This window comes from Scyliorhinus torazame, chromosome 28 (assembly GCF_047496885.1).
Source record: "Scyliorhinus torazame isolate Kashiwa2021f chromosome 28, sScyTor2.1, whole genome shotgun sequence".
Taxonomy (NCBI): domain Eukaryota; kingdom Metazoa; phylum Chordata; class Chondrichthyes; order Carcharhiniformes; family Scyliorhinidae; genus Scyliorhinus; species Scyliorhinus torazame.
The window spans coordinates 33242099-33262055 of record NC_092734.1 but is presented as its reverse complement, the minus strand read 5'-3'; the positions used below and the strand labels follow the sequence as shown (position 1 = coordinate 33262055).

At 50.1% G+C, this 19957-nt stretch overlaps 1 protein-coding gene across 3 annotated transcripts in view; it reads left to right on the top strand.

Annotated features, from left to right (window-relative positions):
• opn4a (opsin 4a (melanopsin)) overlaps nucleotides 1-19957 on the top strand; it is a 118800-nt gene that overhangs the window by 96330 nt on the left and 2513 nt on the right. For all 3 annotated transcript variants that reach the window (XM_072491836.1, XM_072491835.1, XM_072491837.1), the window contains 2 exons: nucleotides 1679-1813; nucleotides 8186-8248. In XM_072491836.1, coding sequence (XP_072347937.1) covers nucleotides 1679-1813; nucleotides 8186-8248 — 198 coding nt within the window. The remainder of the gene's footprint in view (nucleotides 1-1678; nucleotides 1814-8185; nucleotides 8249-19957) is intronic.

The following is a 19957-nucleotide window of genomic DNA, read 5'->3' as shown; positions in this document are numbered from 1 at the left end:
GCATGGAGAGGGTTTCCAGGGTCACAGATATAGAGCTGGAGATCTTGGTCGTGGAGGCTGAGAAAAGGAGAGAGACCATATTTTTCCAGGGTACCAGAAGGCCATAAAGATACATGCAATGCCCGATGTGTAGGACACCCTCGAGCAGCTCCGGGCCCTCAGGTGGCATGAGTGGCAAAGGCACCCACAAGACTGGCACTCGGAGAATTCACAAATGTCAATAGTACAATTTTGCTTGTATGATTAGATTTGCTCTTGGATGAAAAGAGTATGGTAAGTTGCTTGTTAGAGGTTTCAATTGTAGAATCTTAGCCAAATGGAAGCTGCAATGAGACGTCCCAGATGGGATGGTAAGTTGGCGAATGTGCCGCGATGTTGAAAGAGGCTTTGCAATGGGAAGCAGAGTCTGACCAGACACTCTCGGGTACACTGTCCAGAGCAAAAAGATCCAGGATGTATCCTCCTCTACCTCCTCCTTCTCCTCCTCTTTATCTTCCTCCTGGGGTGCCCTCCGGGGCGGGGGGTGGGGGGGGCGGTCCTGCAGAGCCATGAACATGCAGCCATTGCCTCCTGCACCTTGGGGAATCCCACTCCCCTGCCAAAGTGACACGCTTGCTCGACCATGATCTCTCTGCGAAGAAAGAAATTGTCTCTCTTCACTAATCTAATCTCCGTCACCGCCTGGGTGCAGTGATGTCAGATGTCTCGCTTGCTCCCAGCTGGAATGATTAGGTCGCACAGCTGTTTAATGCGACTGTGACCATTGTGTCCACTGACCGCACCGCCCATTGCGTTGGATGCGAAGCCCCAAGCCTTTATTTTCAAGGAGCTGCAGTTCCGCGATCTCGCCCTTGTTGAATCGGAGTCACCTCACGCATTGTTCCTGGGTGAATGGAGGTATGAGTGCTCTCTGAAAATCCGTGGTAGTCAGGGCCTTCTGTGGAGGGCTTTGAGGCACAGTTACAACAGTCTCTCACAGGCTGGGTGACCAGATCGTCTGTCTTCTCTGCTCACTAACAGACCTCCAGAAACTAGTATTTCCACTAACTTTCCCCACAGCAGAAGTAAGAATCGACCTTTAAACGGTGTTAGTGGGGGAGCCCTCGTGCAGCCGGGCGCACGTTCAGCTCTGACTGATTAGCACAGGCGTTGCTGGAGCAATGCAGACCAGGTTTGAGAGATGTGCTTCAAATAAATCACCCAGGTGACCAACGTCATGATCCAACCACTTCTGGCTCCAGTGGTGTGAGCAAGGGGTGTGGAGTTTGCACGTTCTCCCCGTGTCCGCGTGGGTTTCCTCCGGGGGCTCCGGTTTCCTCCCACAGTCCAAAGACGTGCTGGCTAAGTGGATTGGCCGTGTTAATTGCCCCTAAGAGTCCAAAGGTTGGGTGGGTTTACAGGGATACGGTACGCAATTGGGCCTAGGTAGGGAGGTCTATCGAAGGGTCGAATGAGCCGAATGGCCTTCTTCTGCACTGTAGGGATTCTATGGTTCTATGATTCAGTGCGAACTATGCCAATTTGATGTCTTCTGGGCTTCCACAAAGCACCATGGAGCCTAATATCACAGCCTGCAGATTTCTGGTGGTGGAGAGAATGTTTGCGGTAAGACTATCAGTGTCATTATATCCAGGAGTTTACTACAGTCCCTAACTTTTAACCGTGTTCCTTGCTCTAGGTCGATATCACCAGTATAAATCCCAGGCCTGACAGCAGAGTGGTTTCCTGTGAGTTCAGCAAAGATGCAATTGAGCCAAGTGACACCAAGGAGAAATCAACCCTGAAAATCAATGATTCGGGTATCTTTGAGAAGGTAAGAATAATAATAATAACTTATTGTCACAAGTAGGTTTCAATGAAGTTACTGTGAAAAGCCCCTCGTCGCCACATTCCGGCGCCTGTTCGGGGAGGCCGGTACAGGAATTGAACCCCCGCTGCTGCATTGTTCTGCATTGCAAGCCAGCTGTTTAGCCCACTGTGCTAAACCAGCTCCAATTACTCACTTTGAACAGGACCAGCTAAGTATAGTGACGATTAGGACCTTTAGGAAAGCCCTTGCGTGGAGTATTTGACTCACCAGTGAAAGTGGGTCTTCGTCAGCAACTTGAGGCAGGCTCATGGTGGATCTTTCACTAGGCCCGGTCTTCCTTCCGCTGGAGTTTAGACAATGACAACCAGGGTTCACACTCTTCATGTCCTCGCCTCACTGCCACTCTTGCTCGGTTTACAATCTTTCTCAAGCCTACCAAAACCAAAAAAACTGGCAGAGTGAAAAACCACCGATGATTGGTTATGAGCCGGTTTTCCACAGTTTACGAAGACCAATCTCACCCCCACTGGGTTGTATAATTTGTTTTTAATTCATTCACGAGATGTGGGCATCGTTAGTAGGGCCAGAATTTGTTGCCCATTCCTAATTGCTCTTGAACTGAGTGGCCATTACAGAGAGAGGCAGTTAAGAGTCGACCGCATTGCTGGAGTCACCTGTAGGCCAGACCGGATATGGTCTCGCCAATGTACCACGCTTCGGGATATCCTTTCCTGCAGCGTATGGTAGACAACGTTGGCCAAGTCGCACGAGTATGTACCGCGTACCTGGTGGGTGGTGTTCTCACGTGTAATGGTGGTATCCATGTCGATGATCTGGCACATCTTGCAGAGATTACCATGGCAGGGTTATGTGGTGTCGTGGTCACTGTTCTGAAGGCTGGGTAGTTTGCTGCAAACAATGGTTTGTTTGAGGTTGCGCGGTTGTTTGTAGGGAAGTAGTGGGGGTGTGGGGATGACCTTGGCAAGATGTTCATCTTCATCGATGATGTGTTGAAGGCTGTGAAGAAGATGTTGTAGTTTCTCCGCTCCGGGAAAGTACTGGACGACGAAGGGTATTCTGTCGGTTGTGTCCCGTGTTTGTCTTCTGAGGAGATCGGTGCAGTTTTTTGCTGTGGCGCGTTGGAACTGTCGATCGATGAGTCGAGCACCATATCCCGTTCGTACGAGGGCTATCCCCTATGGACAAGCTCTCCGTATACACAGGATCTGCTCAGACGAGGAGGAGCGTAACAGACATCTACAGACGTTGAAAGATGCCCTCGTACGAACGGGATATGCCTTCATTGGAGCTTCACTGGTACAGAGAACCTCCTGGGACCACGCTGCACCATTTAATCTCTTGGAATCCATAGAATCGCGGCAGTGTAGAATGAGGACATTTGGCTCCTCCTGAAGAAAGGTACTGCGTGGTGATCGCAATAAGGAATTATAGAGATTTTATGGAGAACAAACTTTAAGGTTTGATTTGGATCATTGAGTGATTTGCAACTGTTATAACCTGCCTACTTACCATTGGCTGGGGACTAATGACAATCCCACAATCCTGTGGGAGTATGAGCTTCCCCAATGAGGGGGGCGGAGAAACCATTAGTAAACTCCTAGTATAAATAAAGCTGGCCAGTTCAGGAACCAGCAGGAGGGAGTATGCAGCATGGGAAGTTACTGCTACTGTTATATATATAGATATATATGTTATTGTAAATAAATGTTATTACTTTGTATCCTTAAAACTCGTGCTGGATTCTTCGTGGCCCTCACAAAACTGGCGACGAAGGTAAAAGTGAATAGCTGTCTACACTGCTGAAGCCACCTCCCTGGATTTTTGTTGGATACAGGTTGGAAGTTGTTTTCTATTATACCATGCCTCTGTACGGACGTTTGGATGTTTTTGATGCTGCGCTGGAAAGCTGGAACCAGTACACACAACAGATGCGTTACTATTTCCGGGCAAACAATATCACCGAAAACGAGCGCCAGGTGGTCATATTGCTCACCGCCTGCGGCCCGCATACGTTTGGGGTGATTAGGAGCCTTACGTACCCAGCTGCGCCGGACACCAAAACGTTTGATGAACTTGTGAATATAGTGGGGCAACATTTTAACCCAACCCCATCCATGCTAGTCCAGCGTTACCGGTTTAATACCGCTGAGAGGACCCCTGGAGAATCCCTTGCCGATTTTCTATCCAGGCTACGCAGGATTGCGGAGTACTGTGACTATGGTGAGACCTTGTCAAAAATGTTACGCAACCGTTTGGTTTGCGGTATTAACAATGCGGCCACCCAGAGAAAGTTGTTAGCTGAGCCAACATTGACTTTTCAACAGGCCATTCAAATGGTATTGTCCCGAGAGAGCGCAGAACGAGGAGTGCAGGAGCTACAGGGAATGGAAGTGCATGCCTTGGGACGCAACCCCTTCCGTCCGAAAACGTTCCCCCGTACTCCTGCGGTACCTTGGGCGAGGCAACGTCCGGACCGATGCCAGTGGCCGTCGGACATTCCTCCCCGAAGGGAGCCTTCTCCAGAACCAATAGATGAGGAGCCATGTCCGTGTCACACTTGTAGGCGCCGACCCCGTCACGGACGGCGGTCCTGGGGGCGCCAGAGGCGCCGTCGTTCCGACCAAAATTGGGACCAGCCCAGGGGCCCTAACTGGGACCAGCCCAGGGGCCGTACCTTCCATGTGCATGAACCTGCGGCGACTACTCCTGAGGACGTGGAGACGGAGGACGACTGCCTGCAGCTGCATTGTGTGGCAGCTCCCCGTGTGGCCCCCATTAAGGTGACAGTACGGGTCAATGGCCACCCGCTTGAGATGGAGTTGGATACTGGCGCAGCGGTCTCCGTGATCGCCCAGAGGACATTCGACCGCATCAAGCAGGGTATACAGACCCTTACATTAACTGACTCACAGGCCAGGTTGGCCACCTACATGGGGGAACCACTGGACATTGCAGGAACTACAATGACCCCTGTTGTTTATGGATGCCAGGAGGGGCGTTTCCCACTTATCGTGGTGCGCGGCCATGGGCCCAGCCTGTTGGGTCGGGACTGGTTGCGCCATTTGCGGTTGCAATGGCAGCACATCCTCCAAACAGTTTCTGAAGGGTTGACTGAGGTGCTAGGACGATACCCAGATGTATTCCAGCCTGGTTTGGGGAAAATAAAAGGGGCCGTAGCCCGTATCCAAGTCGAACCAGGAGCCACGCCGCGCTATTTCCGGGCGCGCCCAGTGCCTTACGCCTTGCTCGAGAAGGTAGAAGGGGAGCTCACTCATTTGGAGAGTTTGGGTATTATCAGGCCCGCCCGTTTTGCTGACTGGGCAGCACCAATTGTACCTGTAATGAAGCCAGATGCCACAGTTCGCTTGTGTGGCGACTATAAACTTACAGTGAATACGGTTTCCCGACTCGACCGATATCCAATGCCTCGCATTAAGGATCTCTACGCGAAACTTGCAGGTGGACTCTCATTCACAAAATTAGATATGAGTCACGCCTACCTGCAGTTGGAGCTGGACCCTACCTCCCGAACTGTTGCCCTTTGGAGTATCCTCTGCCTGCGCAATCTTTCAACGTGTTATGGAGGGCATTTTGAGAGGTTTACCACGTGTGGCTGTCTACTTAGATGACGTTTTGATTACAGGGACGTCGGAGCAGGAACATTTGGAAAATCTGGAGGCTGTCCTTAGACGCCTTTCGGAGACTGGAGTCCGTTTACGTCGCGCAAAGTGCGTTTTTCAGGCAAAGGAAGTAGTCTACCTAGGTTATCGGGTGGACCGCGAAGGTTTGCACCCCGTCGCAGAGAAGGTGCGTGCAATTCAACATGCCCCTGCCCCGACTGACACTTCGCATCTTCGTTCTTTTCTCGGTCTCGTAAACTATTACGGGATGTTCCTCCCCAATCTGGCAACTATGCTGGCCCCTTTGCACCTTCTGCTAAAGAAAAATCACACCTGGGTTTGGGGTCAGCCGCAAGAAACTGCTTTCCGGCGGGTAAAGCAACAATTGTCGTCGTCTGGGTTACTAACCCACTATGTTCCTGGAAAGCCTTTGCTCGTCACATGTGATGCATCCCCGTATGGTATTGGGGCCGTCCTGTCCCACAAGATGGAGAACGGGGCCGAGGGATCGATAGCTTTCGCCTCCCGCACATTGACTGACTGCAGTGGAGAAAAAGTACGCGCAGATCGAGAAGGAGGGCCTGGCAGTGGTTTTTGCGGTGAAACGCTTCCACCAGTACGTGTATGGCCGCCATTTCACTATCGTGACTGATCATAAGCCTCTGCTGGGACTTTTCAGAGAGGATAAGCCAATACCGCCCATTGCTTCTGCACGGATCCAGCGCTGGGCTTTGTTGCTTGCTGCATACGAGTATTCTCTGGAGCACAAACCAGGTACGCAGATAGCAAATGCCGACGCACTGAGCCGATTGCCTTTACCGACCGGCCCCATGTCGATCCCCACGACCGGTGAGGTGGTTGCAACCCTAAATTTTATGGTCACCTTGCCTGTCACGGCATCACAGATCCGTGAGTGGACCCAGACGGAGCCAGTCCTGTCAAAGGTTCGGCACACAGTCCTGTATGGTGGGCAGCATAGACAGCTCCCAGGCGAGTTGCGGGCATTTTACTCCAAGCTGTCAGAATTCAGCGTGGAAGACGGCATCCTCTTGTGGGGGACGCATGTGATTGTCCCGGAAAAAGGCCAGGAGCTGATTCTAACAGACTTGCACAATGGGCATCCAGGTGTGACCAAAATGAAAATGTTGGCCCGGAGTTATGTCTGGTGGCCAGGCCTCGACACCGACATTGAGAAGGTGGCCCAAAACTGCTCCATTTGCCAGGAGCATCAGAAGCTTCCGCCGGCCGCGCACCTACATCACTGGGAATGGCCAGGGCGGCCTTGGGCACGCTTGCATGCAGATTTCGCAGGCCCTTTTCAAGGATCCATGTTCCTTCTACTAATTGACGCCCAGTCTAAATGTCTAGAGGTGCATAAGATGCAGGGGACAACGTCCTGCGCAACAATTGAAAAGATGCGTTTATCGTTTAGTACGCATGGCCTCCCCGAGGTGCTGGTCACGGATAACGGCACTCCATTCACAAGTGAGGAGTTTGCGAGGTTCACGAAGATGAACGGCATCCGCCATATCCGCACTGCCCCTTACCACCCGGCTTCAAATGGGAGTGCAGACATTCAAAAGAGGCCTAAAGAAGCAGTCTTCCGGATCAATGGACACGAGACTGGCTCGCTTTTTGTTTACGTATAGGACCACCCCCCATGCAGTGACTGGGGTAGCTCCCGCAGAACTCCTAATGGGCCGGAGACTTCGCACCCGCCTTAGTATGGTTTTCCCGGACATTGGCGCAAAAGTACGCCGCACACAAGAACGGCAGGGACAGGGATTTTCTCGGCATCGGCCGATTCGGCAGTTTGCGCCCGGTGACCCAGTGTTCGTTCGCAATTTTGCTGGTGGTGCCCAGTGAGTTCCTGGCGTAATCTTTCGCCAAACGGGCCCTATATCTTACCAGGTGCAAGCCCAGGGTCGTCTCCAGCGCAAACATGTAGACCACGTTCGGTCCAGAAGACTATCCCCTCAAAAGATTCCCCGCCCCCGGAGCTCATTTCTACAGCCGCAGAGACCAGAGACAAGGGAAGGTAGTCCTCACAATCTTCCACTGGTGCCTCACTCGAAGCTGTGCAGGTCGTTACGGAACCGAATGGAGATAGAGATGCTGACATGACGGAGGCAGCAGACTCTGACTCCGAGATGGAGACACAGGATTCATCAGAGGGGGAATCCTCGGGTCCACGGGCCGTGGATGTACAACCGTTGCGCCGTTCATCACGGAAGCGCCGGTCTCCGTCTCGTTACACGCCGCCTGATCCAGCGCCGCGTGCAAATGGTGTCCGGCCTGCGGCAAAACGAGTCCGACGCCCTCCTTCGCCAGGGTCTTCGGTGGATTCCTTGGACTTTGGGGGGGGAGGGATGTTATAACCTGCCTACTTACCATTGGCTGGGGACTAATGACAATCCCACAATCCTGTGGGAGTATGAGCTTCCCCAATGAGGGGGGCGGAGAAACCATTAGTAAACTCCTAGTATAAATAAAGCTGGCCAGTTCAGGAACCAGCAGGAAGGAGTGTGCAGCAAGGGAAGTTACTGCTACTGTTTTATATATATATATATATATGTTATTGTAAATAAATGTTATTACTTTGTATCCTTAAAACTCGTGCTGGATTCTTCGTGGCCCTCACAAAAGCAACAAAACCTCGAAGGATCAAAAATCTTTTCCAGTTCATGGTCCCAACATTTGTGCATTTCACTAACCCACATTGCTTCCATTTCAGGCATCGTCTGACATCTCGATGATTGAAGTGGGTCCAAGAGATGATTGTAGACTCTCTGCCAAGGTATAGACCAACCTATTCTGTTAAAACTCGGTCTGTGTGTGTGTACTTAATGGTGAACATGTTCTAGAGTGTTCTGGAGGACAGAGTCCTGCTGCACAGTCAGACAGAAGTTTGCATGAGGCCATACCTTTGCTGTCATGGAAACCATAGAATCCCTAGAGTGCAGAAGGTGGTCATTCGGCCCATCGAGTCTGCACCGACACTCTGAAAGAGCGCCACACCTAGGCCCAATCCCGCACCCTATCCTCATAACCCCATAACCTTTGGACACTGAGGCGCAATTTAGCATGGCCAATCCATCTAACCTTTTTTGGCTGTGGGAGGAAACCGGAGCACCCGGAGGAAACCCACGCAGACACGGGGAGAACGTGCAAACTCCACACAGATAGTCATCTGAGGTTGGAATTGAACCTGGGTCCCTGGCGCTGTAAGGCAGCAGTGCTAACAAATGTGCCACCATGCCACCCAATCATTTTAAAAATTTGATTAAAAGTCTTATGAGCTATGGTCTTTATTGATTTAATCACTATCTTTGCATCTAAAAATCTGGCAGACTTCAGGTGTATAGGTGTATCATGCAAATACATACATACACACACAAAAATGCACATACCCACACACACTTTCACATACACAGACATACACACCCAATTACACACATACACATACAGACACACATGTAAACATACATCCACATACACAGACATACATATACACACACATATACGCACACATGTACACACGTGCATACATCCACAGACATACACCACATATACACATATGCATGCATACACACACACACATTCACATATACAGTCATAAATACACACGCATATACACACATGTACACATACACACGCATATATACATAAACATGTACACACACATACATATACACACTTATTTACACACACATCCACACACACATACACAGACATACATATGCATACACATACATACATATACAGACACATATACACACACACACACGTACGCACACAGACAGTTTCACATACACACCCCTTAAACATTCATTCCCTCCACCACAAACACACAGTGTCACCATCTACAAGGTGCACTGCAGCAACCCACCAAGGATCCTTCAACGCCACCTTTCAAACTCACGACCTCTACCACCCAGAAGGACAAGTGCAGCAGACACACAAGAATACCACCAGCTGCAAGTTCCCCTCCAAGTCACTCACCATCCTGACTTACACACCAGTACTTGGGTGCATTATTTCAAATCGTCATTTCATAAAGTCCAACACATGCTCCCCATATTCATACACTGTCCCCCTGGCCCTCCACTCATACACTGTCCCCCTGGCCCTCCACTCATTCACTGCCCCACTGCTTTCCCCCTGGCCCCCCCCACTCATACACTGCCCCACTGCCTTCCCCGTTGACACCAACCCGAACTCCGTCTGGCACTTCTGCCACTCCTTCAACAAGTCTGCCTCCGAGTATCCCCTACCAACCCACAGAATCTCATCCACCAGCCGAGCCATCTCTGCCCGCTTCGCCCTATCCTGATGCGCCCGGATCTAGCCACCTGCTCAGCACCCACTGGGCTCCCATTCACTAGCTCGCCCAGCTAGCCTGGCAGCACCCACCCACGGCGCCAAACATCCTACCTCCTATTTATTCCCCCCCCCCCCACCACCCCGCTCGCACACTTCCATAGAGCAAACAACAATAAAATAAGGAGAAGGTGCATTCACCCTCCACACTCCTCCAGCATCCCACCACAGAACCACCTCAGGTTCTCCCCTGACCATTATCCCAAAAACAATAGAAGAAAAAGTCAGGGAGAACCGACATCTCCTCACACTTCTTCCAGAATTCAATGACTTCCCACCTCCTGTCAGTTCATTGTCTCTCAAAAACTCCATTGCCTCCTGTGGTATCTCAAAATAATGCTCACAGCTGTTGTAAGTCACCCAGAGGCGGGCCAGGCACAGCATCCCGAACTTCACCCCCTTGTTGAAGAGGGCAGCCTTGACTTGGTTGAACCTGGTTCTCCTCTTGACCAGCTCCGCACCCAGGTCCTTGTACACCCGGAGCTCATTACCTTCTCAGGTGTACCTCCTCATCTGCCTGGCCGATCACAAGATCTTCTCTCTGTCTAGGAACCGATGGGGCCTCAGCACCATCGCCCTTGGCGGCTCGTTCGCTTGCGGTTTCCTCATCTGCGCCCTGTCGACCTCCAGGGGCCAGTCGAAGGCCTCCTCCCCCATCAGCTGCTCCAGCATTTTGGCTACATGTGAGCCAGCGTCCGCTCCCTCGATGACCTCTGGCTTCCCAACAATTCTTAAATTTTGTCTCCGGGAGCTGTTCTCCAGATCCTCCACCTTCTCTTTCAGCCGCTTCTGGGTCTCTCTCACCATCCCGATCTCGGCCGCCTACAGGTAAGCTGCTCCTCGTGCTCCCCCACTGTCTCCTCCACTTTCTGGATCGCCTGGTTCTGAGTCTCCAGCCTCTGGCCCACCCGATCGATCCCCACATTTAGCGGGGTCTACCACCTTGGCCCGGTCCTCTCCGAGCCTCCCTTCTCTGCTGGCTAAACTTCTCATTCAAGAAGCCCAGCTGCTCCGTCGACCATTGGGCTGGTAGGGGCGAACCTTTACCCTCCGCCGTCTCCCCCTGTGCCGCACAAAGAGTTTCTTGCTCTGGGAGCTCCTTCCTTCTCAACCCACTTCTGGTCCACAAATTCATCCACCGACACCAACAGTGGAGTATAACTTTCCGACATTTTATTCCACCAAAACGTCCGCCTACAAAACCGGGAAAAAGACTGGAAAAAACGTCTCAAGCGAGAGCTGCCAAATATGCGACCACTTACGCTGGCTGGCACCGGAATCCATCTACATTTCGCATCAGGAATTCCCTGGTGTAAACTTCAGCCTGGGAAAAAGGAAAAAAAGAGAAGTTGCCCAACTGGGTTCAAATTAAGAAACAAGGAAAAAAGATTGCAATCGACACAATAGATACACGCCCTGTAACGCCTCAGTCAGGTACCTCAGTTGGCATTACCTCTGCTGCCCAGACTGCTTACTTTCAATATCCCTCTGACACGTAACACTGACGACATTGTATCTAAAATGTTTTACAACTGTGCTCTTTTATTCTTATGTCTATTAATTTGGAACTTTCAAATCGCAGCATGTTAAGATGGGATGGTGGTGCTAAAACAGTATTTTAAATCATCAACAGCTGGTATCATGGGATTTGTGGGAGCTTTACTAACTGATTATTCATAAGAACATCATAGGTGGTCATTCTACCCTATTTCCAACAGTGAGGTGTAAAGTAGACTAATGGCGAGTTATGAATCCAGAAACTAGCATTCGGGATCCCGCATGAGATCCCAGCTATTTGCAATTTGTAAAACAGGACTGATAACACTGATCAATGGGTATCGTTTATGTTAAAACAAACTTTAATTTTAAAACAGAATTAACCACATTAACTACAGAGCGATATCTTTACAATTAACAGTTACAACAGTTCTTAATTGAAAGAAGTAAACCTTAACTTACTTTCTAAACCTGCCACTATAGTTCAATTAAGCAAACCAATATAGTTCAAATACCACTCATGAATAAAGTTAACAATCAGATTTCTACTTGCTTTTCTCTGTACAGAATCTTTGAAGAGCGAACCTTTCAGGACCAAAGCTGAAACACTTCTGGTCAGATTAAAATCCTTGAAAGAACAAACTTTTCAGACAGACCTGGCTCCTCCATTTAATTACATCATCTGTACCCAAAGCATAAGGCATTCTTCTGCTCATCCCGCAAGATGTCCCATGATATGTTTAACCAGGACCAAAGACAATGGCCCTCATACATTATCTACACCCCAATTGTCCTTCAAACATAAACAATATTCCATTAGCTAGCTATCTGTAAACAAGTAAATGGTTCTCAAATATATTAGCAGAACACTTCACCTGGATAATGTGACCTCTTAATCACAGCTTTAGCAGGCATAGGGTCTGTATGCATCTTAACCAAGGTTTTAATAACATCACTGTAAAAAATCTAAAATAAGGCAATTTCTTACATTCATCACATTACCAACAAATACATAACATATTTGGCTGAACACATTTGTTTTAACACAGCACTTAACCCATTTATAGGACCTATATAGACCACTCACTTTAGCGCTCGCTGAGATGAGGAAGCACACGCATATACACACATCCACATATACAGACATACATACACATATACACACATACATACACACGCATGCAGACATCGACATACACAGGCATACATACACTCTTGTATACACACACATTCACAAATCCACATACATAGACATACACACATGATCACACTCACATGCACACACATACATACAAATGCACACACATCCACACACACAGACATGTATATACATATACACACGTACACATCCATAAACACAGATATACATACACACATATATATATACACACACACATCTACAGACACATGCACACATGCGTGCACACACACATGCACACAGCCACATACACAGACATACATACACATACATACATGTGTGTGTATATGTGTGTGCATGTATGTGTCAGTGATGCAAGACTCCCAATACGGGCACATTGCAGTGCACAAGCTATTGCCTGAAATATTCTACAATTTAGTAAATCCCCAACAATGACATTAACTTGAACCAGACTGCTTGTTGCTGTTTTTATGTACGTAATGTATGTCCATGTCATTGCCCCAATGTTGTATTCAAGGGATATTGCAGCGGTACAGTGGAGGTTACAGGCCGATTTGTTGCTTTGATAAATAAATTAAATTTGATGTACGTCATTGATGACTTGGTCACTTTCAGATTTCTACTTTAGTTAAACTTGACGCAGAAATGAAAATTTTACATTGAATATAACGAGTGGAAGATCATCAGAGTTGTGTAACTGAGGACCATACTATTTAAAAAATATGGCATTTAAATAAAAAACTTCAAACTTGGGATCTGGGCGTCATTGGCATTTATCGCCCGTCCCTTGTTGCTCTTGAGAAGACCACCTGCTTGCACTGCTGCAGTCTGTACGGGGGACAGTGTTATTCGGTACGGATTCCAAGTTTTCGACACAGTGGCGATGAAAGAACAGTGATAAATGTCCAGGCCATTATTGTGTGTGACGTGGAGGGGAATGTAGAGGTGAGGATTCTCTCAGACACTTTAGAACCATGACCATTTGTTCTGAAGGGGCTCGATGGGTAGATACTCAGATTTTTGTTGCCCCTGGCTGGGGAATCTAGATCACAGGCATCATTCTCAGGGTAAGAGGTTAATAGTTTGGGCCTGAGATGAGGAACAAATTCTGCACCTGGAAGAATTCTTCACCCTCAGAGGGTTGTGAACCTTTGGAATTCTCTAACTCTGAGAGTTGTGCATGCTCCACCTTGAATATATTGAAGACTGAGGTAGACAGATAATTGATCTCTCTCCAGGAATCAAAAGCTAGGAGGAGTGGGTGGGAAAATAGAGTTGGAAAAGATCAGCCATGATCGTATTGGATGGCAGTGAGGCTTGAGGAGCTGTATGGTCTACTCCAGCCCCTGTTTCTTTTTTTAAAAAATATATTTTATTGAAATTTTTTTTTCCCTGAGCAACATTTTTCCCGCTTACAAAACAAGCGAAATGATAACAATAACAAAACAGAAATTTTTTAACTTTTTAACAATAATAATAATAATAATAATAATATACAAGTAACAAAACCTCGTACTCTATTAACCTATACTCAACTAAGCCTCCTCCCCCCCTCCCCTCCCCCCTGGGTTGCTGCTGCTGGTCATCTGGCTTCCCTCCAACGTTCCCCTAGATAGTCGAGAAATGGCTGCCACCGCCTGGTGAACCCTTGAACCGATCCTCTCAGGGCAAACTTTATCTGCTCCAGTTTAATAAACCCCGCCATATCGTTTACCCAGGCCTCCAGTCCGGGGGGTTTCGCCTCCTTCCACATGAGTAGGATCCTGCGCCGGGCTACGAGGGACGCAAAGGCCACGACATCGGCCTCTTTCGCCTCCTGCACTCCCGGCTCTTCCGCAACTCCAAATAGAGCTAACCCCCAGCCTGGTTTGACCCGGGCCTTCACCACCTGCGAAATCACTCCCGTCACTCCCTTCCAATACCCTTCCAGTGCCGGGCACGCCCAAAACATATGTGCGTGGTTTGCCGGGCTCCCGCCACACCTCCCACATTTGTCCTCCACTCCAAAGAACCTGCTCAATCTTGCTCCCGTTATGTGTGCTCTATGTAGCACCTTAAATTGAATCAGGCTAAGCCTGGTGCATGAGGAAGAGGAATTTACCCTGCTTAGGGCATCAGCCCACATATCCTCCTCTATCTCCTCCCCTAATTCTTCTTCCCACTTTCTTTTTAGTTCGCTCACCGACTCCTCCCCCTCTTCCCTCATCTCTCTATAAATCTCTGACACCTTGCCCTCTCCGACCCACACCCCTGAAAGCACCCTGTCCTGTATTCCCTGTGTCGGGAGCCGCGGAAATTCCTTCACCTGTTGTCTAGTAAACGCCCTCACCTGCATATATCTCAAGAAATTCCCCCGGGGTAACTTATACTTTTCCTCCAGTGCTCCCAAGTTCGCAAAAGTCCTATCTATGAATAAATCTCCCACCTTCCTAATTCCCAACTGGTACCAGCTCTGAAATCCTCCATCCATTCTTCCTGGGGTGAACCTATGGTTGTTCCTGATAGGGGACCCCACCAGGGCTCCCCGCACCCCTCTCTGTCGCCTCCACTGTCCCCATATGTTCAGTGTTGCCGCCACCACCGGGTTCGTGGTGTACTTTTTCGGTGAGAACGGTAGCGGCGCCGTCACCAGCGCCTCTAGACTCGTCCCTTTACAGGACCTTCTCTCCAGCCTTTTCCACGCCGCTCCCTCACCCTCCATCATCCATCTACGTATCATTGCCACATTGGCGGCCCAATAATAATCTCCCAAGTTCGGTAGTGCCAGTCCTCCTCTGTCCCTCCTTACTCTCGGAACTTTCCCTGCCCACACAAAGCTCGTAATGCTCCTGTCTATTTTATTAAAAAAGGTCCTGGTGATTAAAATAGGGAGACATTGATATACAAATAAGAACCTCAGGAGGACCATCATCTTAATTGCCTGCACCCTGCCCGCCAGCGATAAAGGCTGCATGTCCCACCTCTTAAAGTCCTCTTCCATTTGTTCTACCAGCCGTGTCAGATTAAGTCTGTGCATGGTTCCCCAGCTCCTAGCGATCTGAATCCCCAAGTATCGGAAGTTTCTTTCCACTTTCCTTAGCGGTAAGCCTTCTATCTCTCTACTCTGGTCCCCTGGATGTATCACATATAATTCACTCTTCCCCATGTTTAACCTATACCCCGAAAATTCCCCGAACCTCCTCAAGATTCGCATAACCTCTATCATCCCCCCCGCTGGGTCCGACACGTATAGCAATAGGTCATCCGCGTATAATGAGACTCTGTGTTCTTCTCCCCCTCTAGTCACCCCTCTCCATTTCCTGGAGTCTCTCAGCGCCATGGCCAGAGGTTCAATTGCCAGCGCAGACAGCAATGGAGACAGCGGGCATCCCTGTCTTGTTCCCCCATATAGTCGGAAATACTCCGATCTATGTCGACCTGTAACTACGCTTGCCGTTGGTGCCCCATAAAGTAGTCTAACCCAGCGAATAAATCCGTTCCCAAACCCAAACCTCCTTAACACTTCCCATAAATACTACCACTCCACCCTATCAAATGCCTTCTCTGCGTCCATTGCCGCCACTATCTCTGCCTCCCCCTCCACTGAGGGCATCATTATCACCGCTAATAGCCGTCGCACGTTAACATTCAATTGTCTCCCTTTTACGAACCCTGTCTGGTCTTCGTGCACCACCCCTGGGACACAGTCCTCTATCCTCGATGCCAGCACCTTTGCTAGCAGTTTGGCGTCCACGTTCAATAGTGAAATAGGTCTATAGGACCCACACTGCATCGGATCTTTGTCCCTCTTCAAAATTAGCGATATCGTCGCCTCCGACATCGTCGGGGGTAGTGTCCCCCCTTCCCTGGCCTCACTGAACGTCCTCGCCAACAACGGGGCCAACAAGTCCACATATTTTCTGTAGAATTCCACCGGGAACCCGTCCGGCCCCGGGGCCTTCCCTGCTTGCATGCTTCCCAGTTCCTTAACCTCGTCCACCTCAATCGGCGCCCCCAGGCCTGCCACCGCCTGCTCCTCCACTTTCGGGAACCTCAACTGGTCCAGGAACTGCCGCATCCCCTCCTCTCCCTCTGGGGGCTGAGACCTATACAGTTCTTCATAAAAGGTCTTAAACACCTCATTTATCTTTCCTGCCCTTCGCACAGTGTCTCCCCTTTCATCCCTAATTCCTCCTATCTCCCTCGCTGCTGCCCTCTTTCGCAGTTGGTGCGCCAACAGGCGACTAGCCTTTTCCCCATATTCATACCTCCTCCCCTGTGCCTTCCTCCACAGTACCCCCGCCTTTCTGGTGGTCAGAAGGTCAAACTCGGTCAGGAGTCGTCTCCTCTCCCTGTACAGCTCCTCCTCCGGGGTCTCTGCAAATTCCCTGTCCACCCTTAAAATCTCCCCCAGTAATCTATCCCTTTCCTTGGCCTCTGTTTTCCTTTTGTGGGCCCCAATAGAAATCAGCTCTCCTCTGACCACCACTTTTAGTGCTTCCCAGACCACTCCCACAGGGACCTCCCCATCGTCATTGACCTCCAGGTATCTCTCAATACACCCCCTCACTCTTGCACACACTCCCTCATCCGCCATCAGTCCCACATCTAATCGCCAGAGTGTTCTCTGCTCCCTGTACTCTCCTACTTCCAGGTCCACCCAATGTGGGGCATGATCCGAAACCGCTATGGCTGAGTATTCAGCTTCTTCCACCCTAGAGATCAACGACCTTCCTAAAACAAAAAAATCTATCCGGGAGTACACTTTATGGACGTGGGAGAAGAAGGAATACTCCCTAGCCCTGGGTCTAAGAAATCGCCATGGATCCACTCCCCCCATTTGGTCCATAAACCCCTTAAGTACCTTGGCCGCTGCCGGCCTTCTTCCAGTCCTTGAGCTGGATCTATCTAGCCCCGGGTCCAGCACCGTATTGAAGTCCCCTCCTAAAATCAAATTTCCTGCCTCCAGGTCCGGAATACGCCCCAGCATCCGTCTCATGAACCCCGCATTGTCCCAATTTGGGACATACACATTAACCAACACGACCTCCATTCCCTCCAGCCTACCACTCACCATTACATATCTACCTCCACTATCTGCTACGATGTTCTTTGCTTCAAATGCTACCCGTTTCCCCACCAAAATGGCCACCCCTCTGTTCTTTGCATCCAGTCCTGAGTGGAACACCTGTCCCACCCATCCTTTCCTTAGCCTAACTTGGTCCACCACCTTTAGGTGCGTCTCTTGGAGCATAACCACGTCTGCCCTTAGTCCTTTCAAATGCGCGAGCGCTCGGGCCCTTTTTATCGGTCCATTCAGGCCTCTCACGTTCCACGTGATCAGCCTCACTGGGGGGCTACCTGCCCCCCTCCCGTGTCGACTAGCCATTACCTTCTCTAGGCCAGTCCCATATCCCGCCTCCGCACTCCCGCTCGCTCCCCCAGCGTCGCATTCTGCCCCCGACCACCCTCTCTTTAGCCATTTCCTTTTGGATTTCCGCAGCAGCAATCCAGTTGTCCCCCCCCCCCCTCCCCGCTAGATCCCTATCTAGCTTCATTGCTCCCCCCATATCACTTCCGTAAGTCAGCTGACTTCAACTGACCCCGGCTACTCCTGCTCGTTCCTCGACCCCCCCGGTGTGAGGGAACTCCCATCCGCCTTGCGCCTGTTTTCCCGCCTTATTCTTTCTGGCGTGGGGACATCCCTTTACCTGACCCGCCTCTTATGGCGCAGCTCCCTTTCCCCTCCCCCTCTCCTTCCCCATTCTCCGACTATGTCCCGCCTCTCCCCCCTCACCGGCGCCCACATTTCCCCAGTGTGTCCCCCCCTTCCCTGTTTACTTCTCGATTAACTTTCACCATCCCATTAACAAAAACAATAATAACAACAATAACAGTTCCCTGCAGCATCAGTCCCTCAGTTCCGGTCCAGTTTCTCTTCATTGATGAAGGACCATGCTTCCTCCGCCGTCTCGAAATAATAGTGTCTCTCCTGATACGTGACCCATAGTCTTGCCGGCTGCAGCATCCCAAACTTCACCTTCCTTTTGTGCAAAACCTCTTTGGCTCGGTTGAAGCTCGCCCTCCTTCTCGCCATCTCCGCACTCCAATCCTGGTAGATCCTTACCACCGCATTCTCCCATCTGCTACTCCGCACCTTTTTAGCCCATCTCAGGACCTCTTCTCTGTCCTTAAGGCGGTAGAATCGCACTATTATCGCCCTCGGTGGTTCTCCCGCTTTTGGTCTTCTCGCCGGGTTCCGATTTGCCCACTCCACCTCCATGGGGCCCGCAGGGGCCTCAGCACCCATCAGTGAGCTCAGCATCTTACTTGCGTACGCTCCACAGTCCACTCCTTCCACACCCTCCGGGAGACCTAGTATCCTAAGGTTCTTCCTTCGCGCTCCATTTTCAAGGGCCTCAATCCTGTCAGCGCACTTTTTATGAAATGCCTCGTGCGTCTGAGTCTTGACCGCCAGGCCCAGGACCTCGTCCTCAATACCTGACACCTTCTGCTCCACCACGCGAAGTTCAGTCTCCTGGGTCTTTAAAGTCTCCTTAAGCCCCTCAATTGCCTGTAACAACGGGGTCATTACCTCCTTCTTCAGCAGGTCCACGCACCGTCTCACCACCTCGTCCTGCTCAGGCCCCCATGTCGCCTGTGGTTTCTCCGCCGCCATTTTGTTCCACTCCCTCTGACCCTCTGGCTGCAGATTCTTCGGGCTGCAGCCGCCGCCGCCGGTATTTCCCTCCGTCGATCGGGGGGGACTCCCTTCCCTCGCGCCTCGCACCGGGTTTTTCGGCCGTCAAAGTCCCCGTTGGGGCTCTTAAAAGAGCCCGAAGTTCCGTCGGAGCTGGAGCCGCCGAAACGTGCGGCTAGCTCATCCCTGCCGCAACCGGAAGTCAGCCCCTGTTTCTTATGTTTGTATGGTGGAGGTTCTGCAAAGACATTTTGGTGAATTTCTGAAGTGCAACCGTTAACTGGTAAACACTGTATCATGATGGGCCAGTATTGGAGGGAATGAATGTCTAGGCTGCCCCAAATTGTCTCAAAAAGCCCTTGATCTAATAATATTGTCTGTCCAACTAACTCCTATTGTACCTTCTAATCCCAACTGCTCAGGTACTGAAGCAGTCCATGTCCAAATGCAACAAGATCTAGGCTTGGGTTGAAAAGTGGCAAGTAACATTCAAGCCACACAAGTGCCAGGCAATGACCATCTCCAACAGGAGAGAATCTAACCATTTCCCCTTTACAGTCAATGGCATTACCATTGCTGAATCCCTCACTATCAACATCCTGGGGGTTATCATTGACCATAAACTGACTTGGACCAGCCAAATTAATACTGTGGCTACAAGATCAGGTGTGAGCCTAGGAATCCTGCAGCGAGTAACTCACTTCCTGGCATCGCAAATTCTGCCCACCATCTATAAGACACAAGTCAGGAATGTGATGGAATATCCTCCACTTGCCTGGATAAGTGCAGCT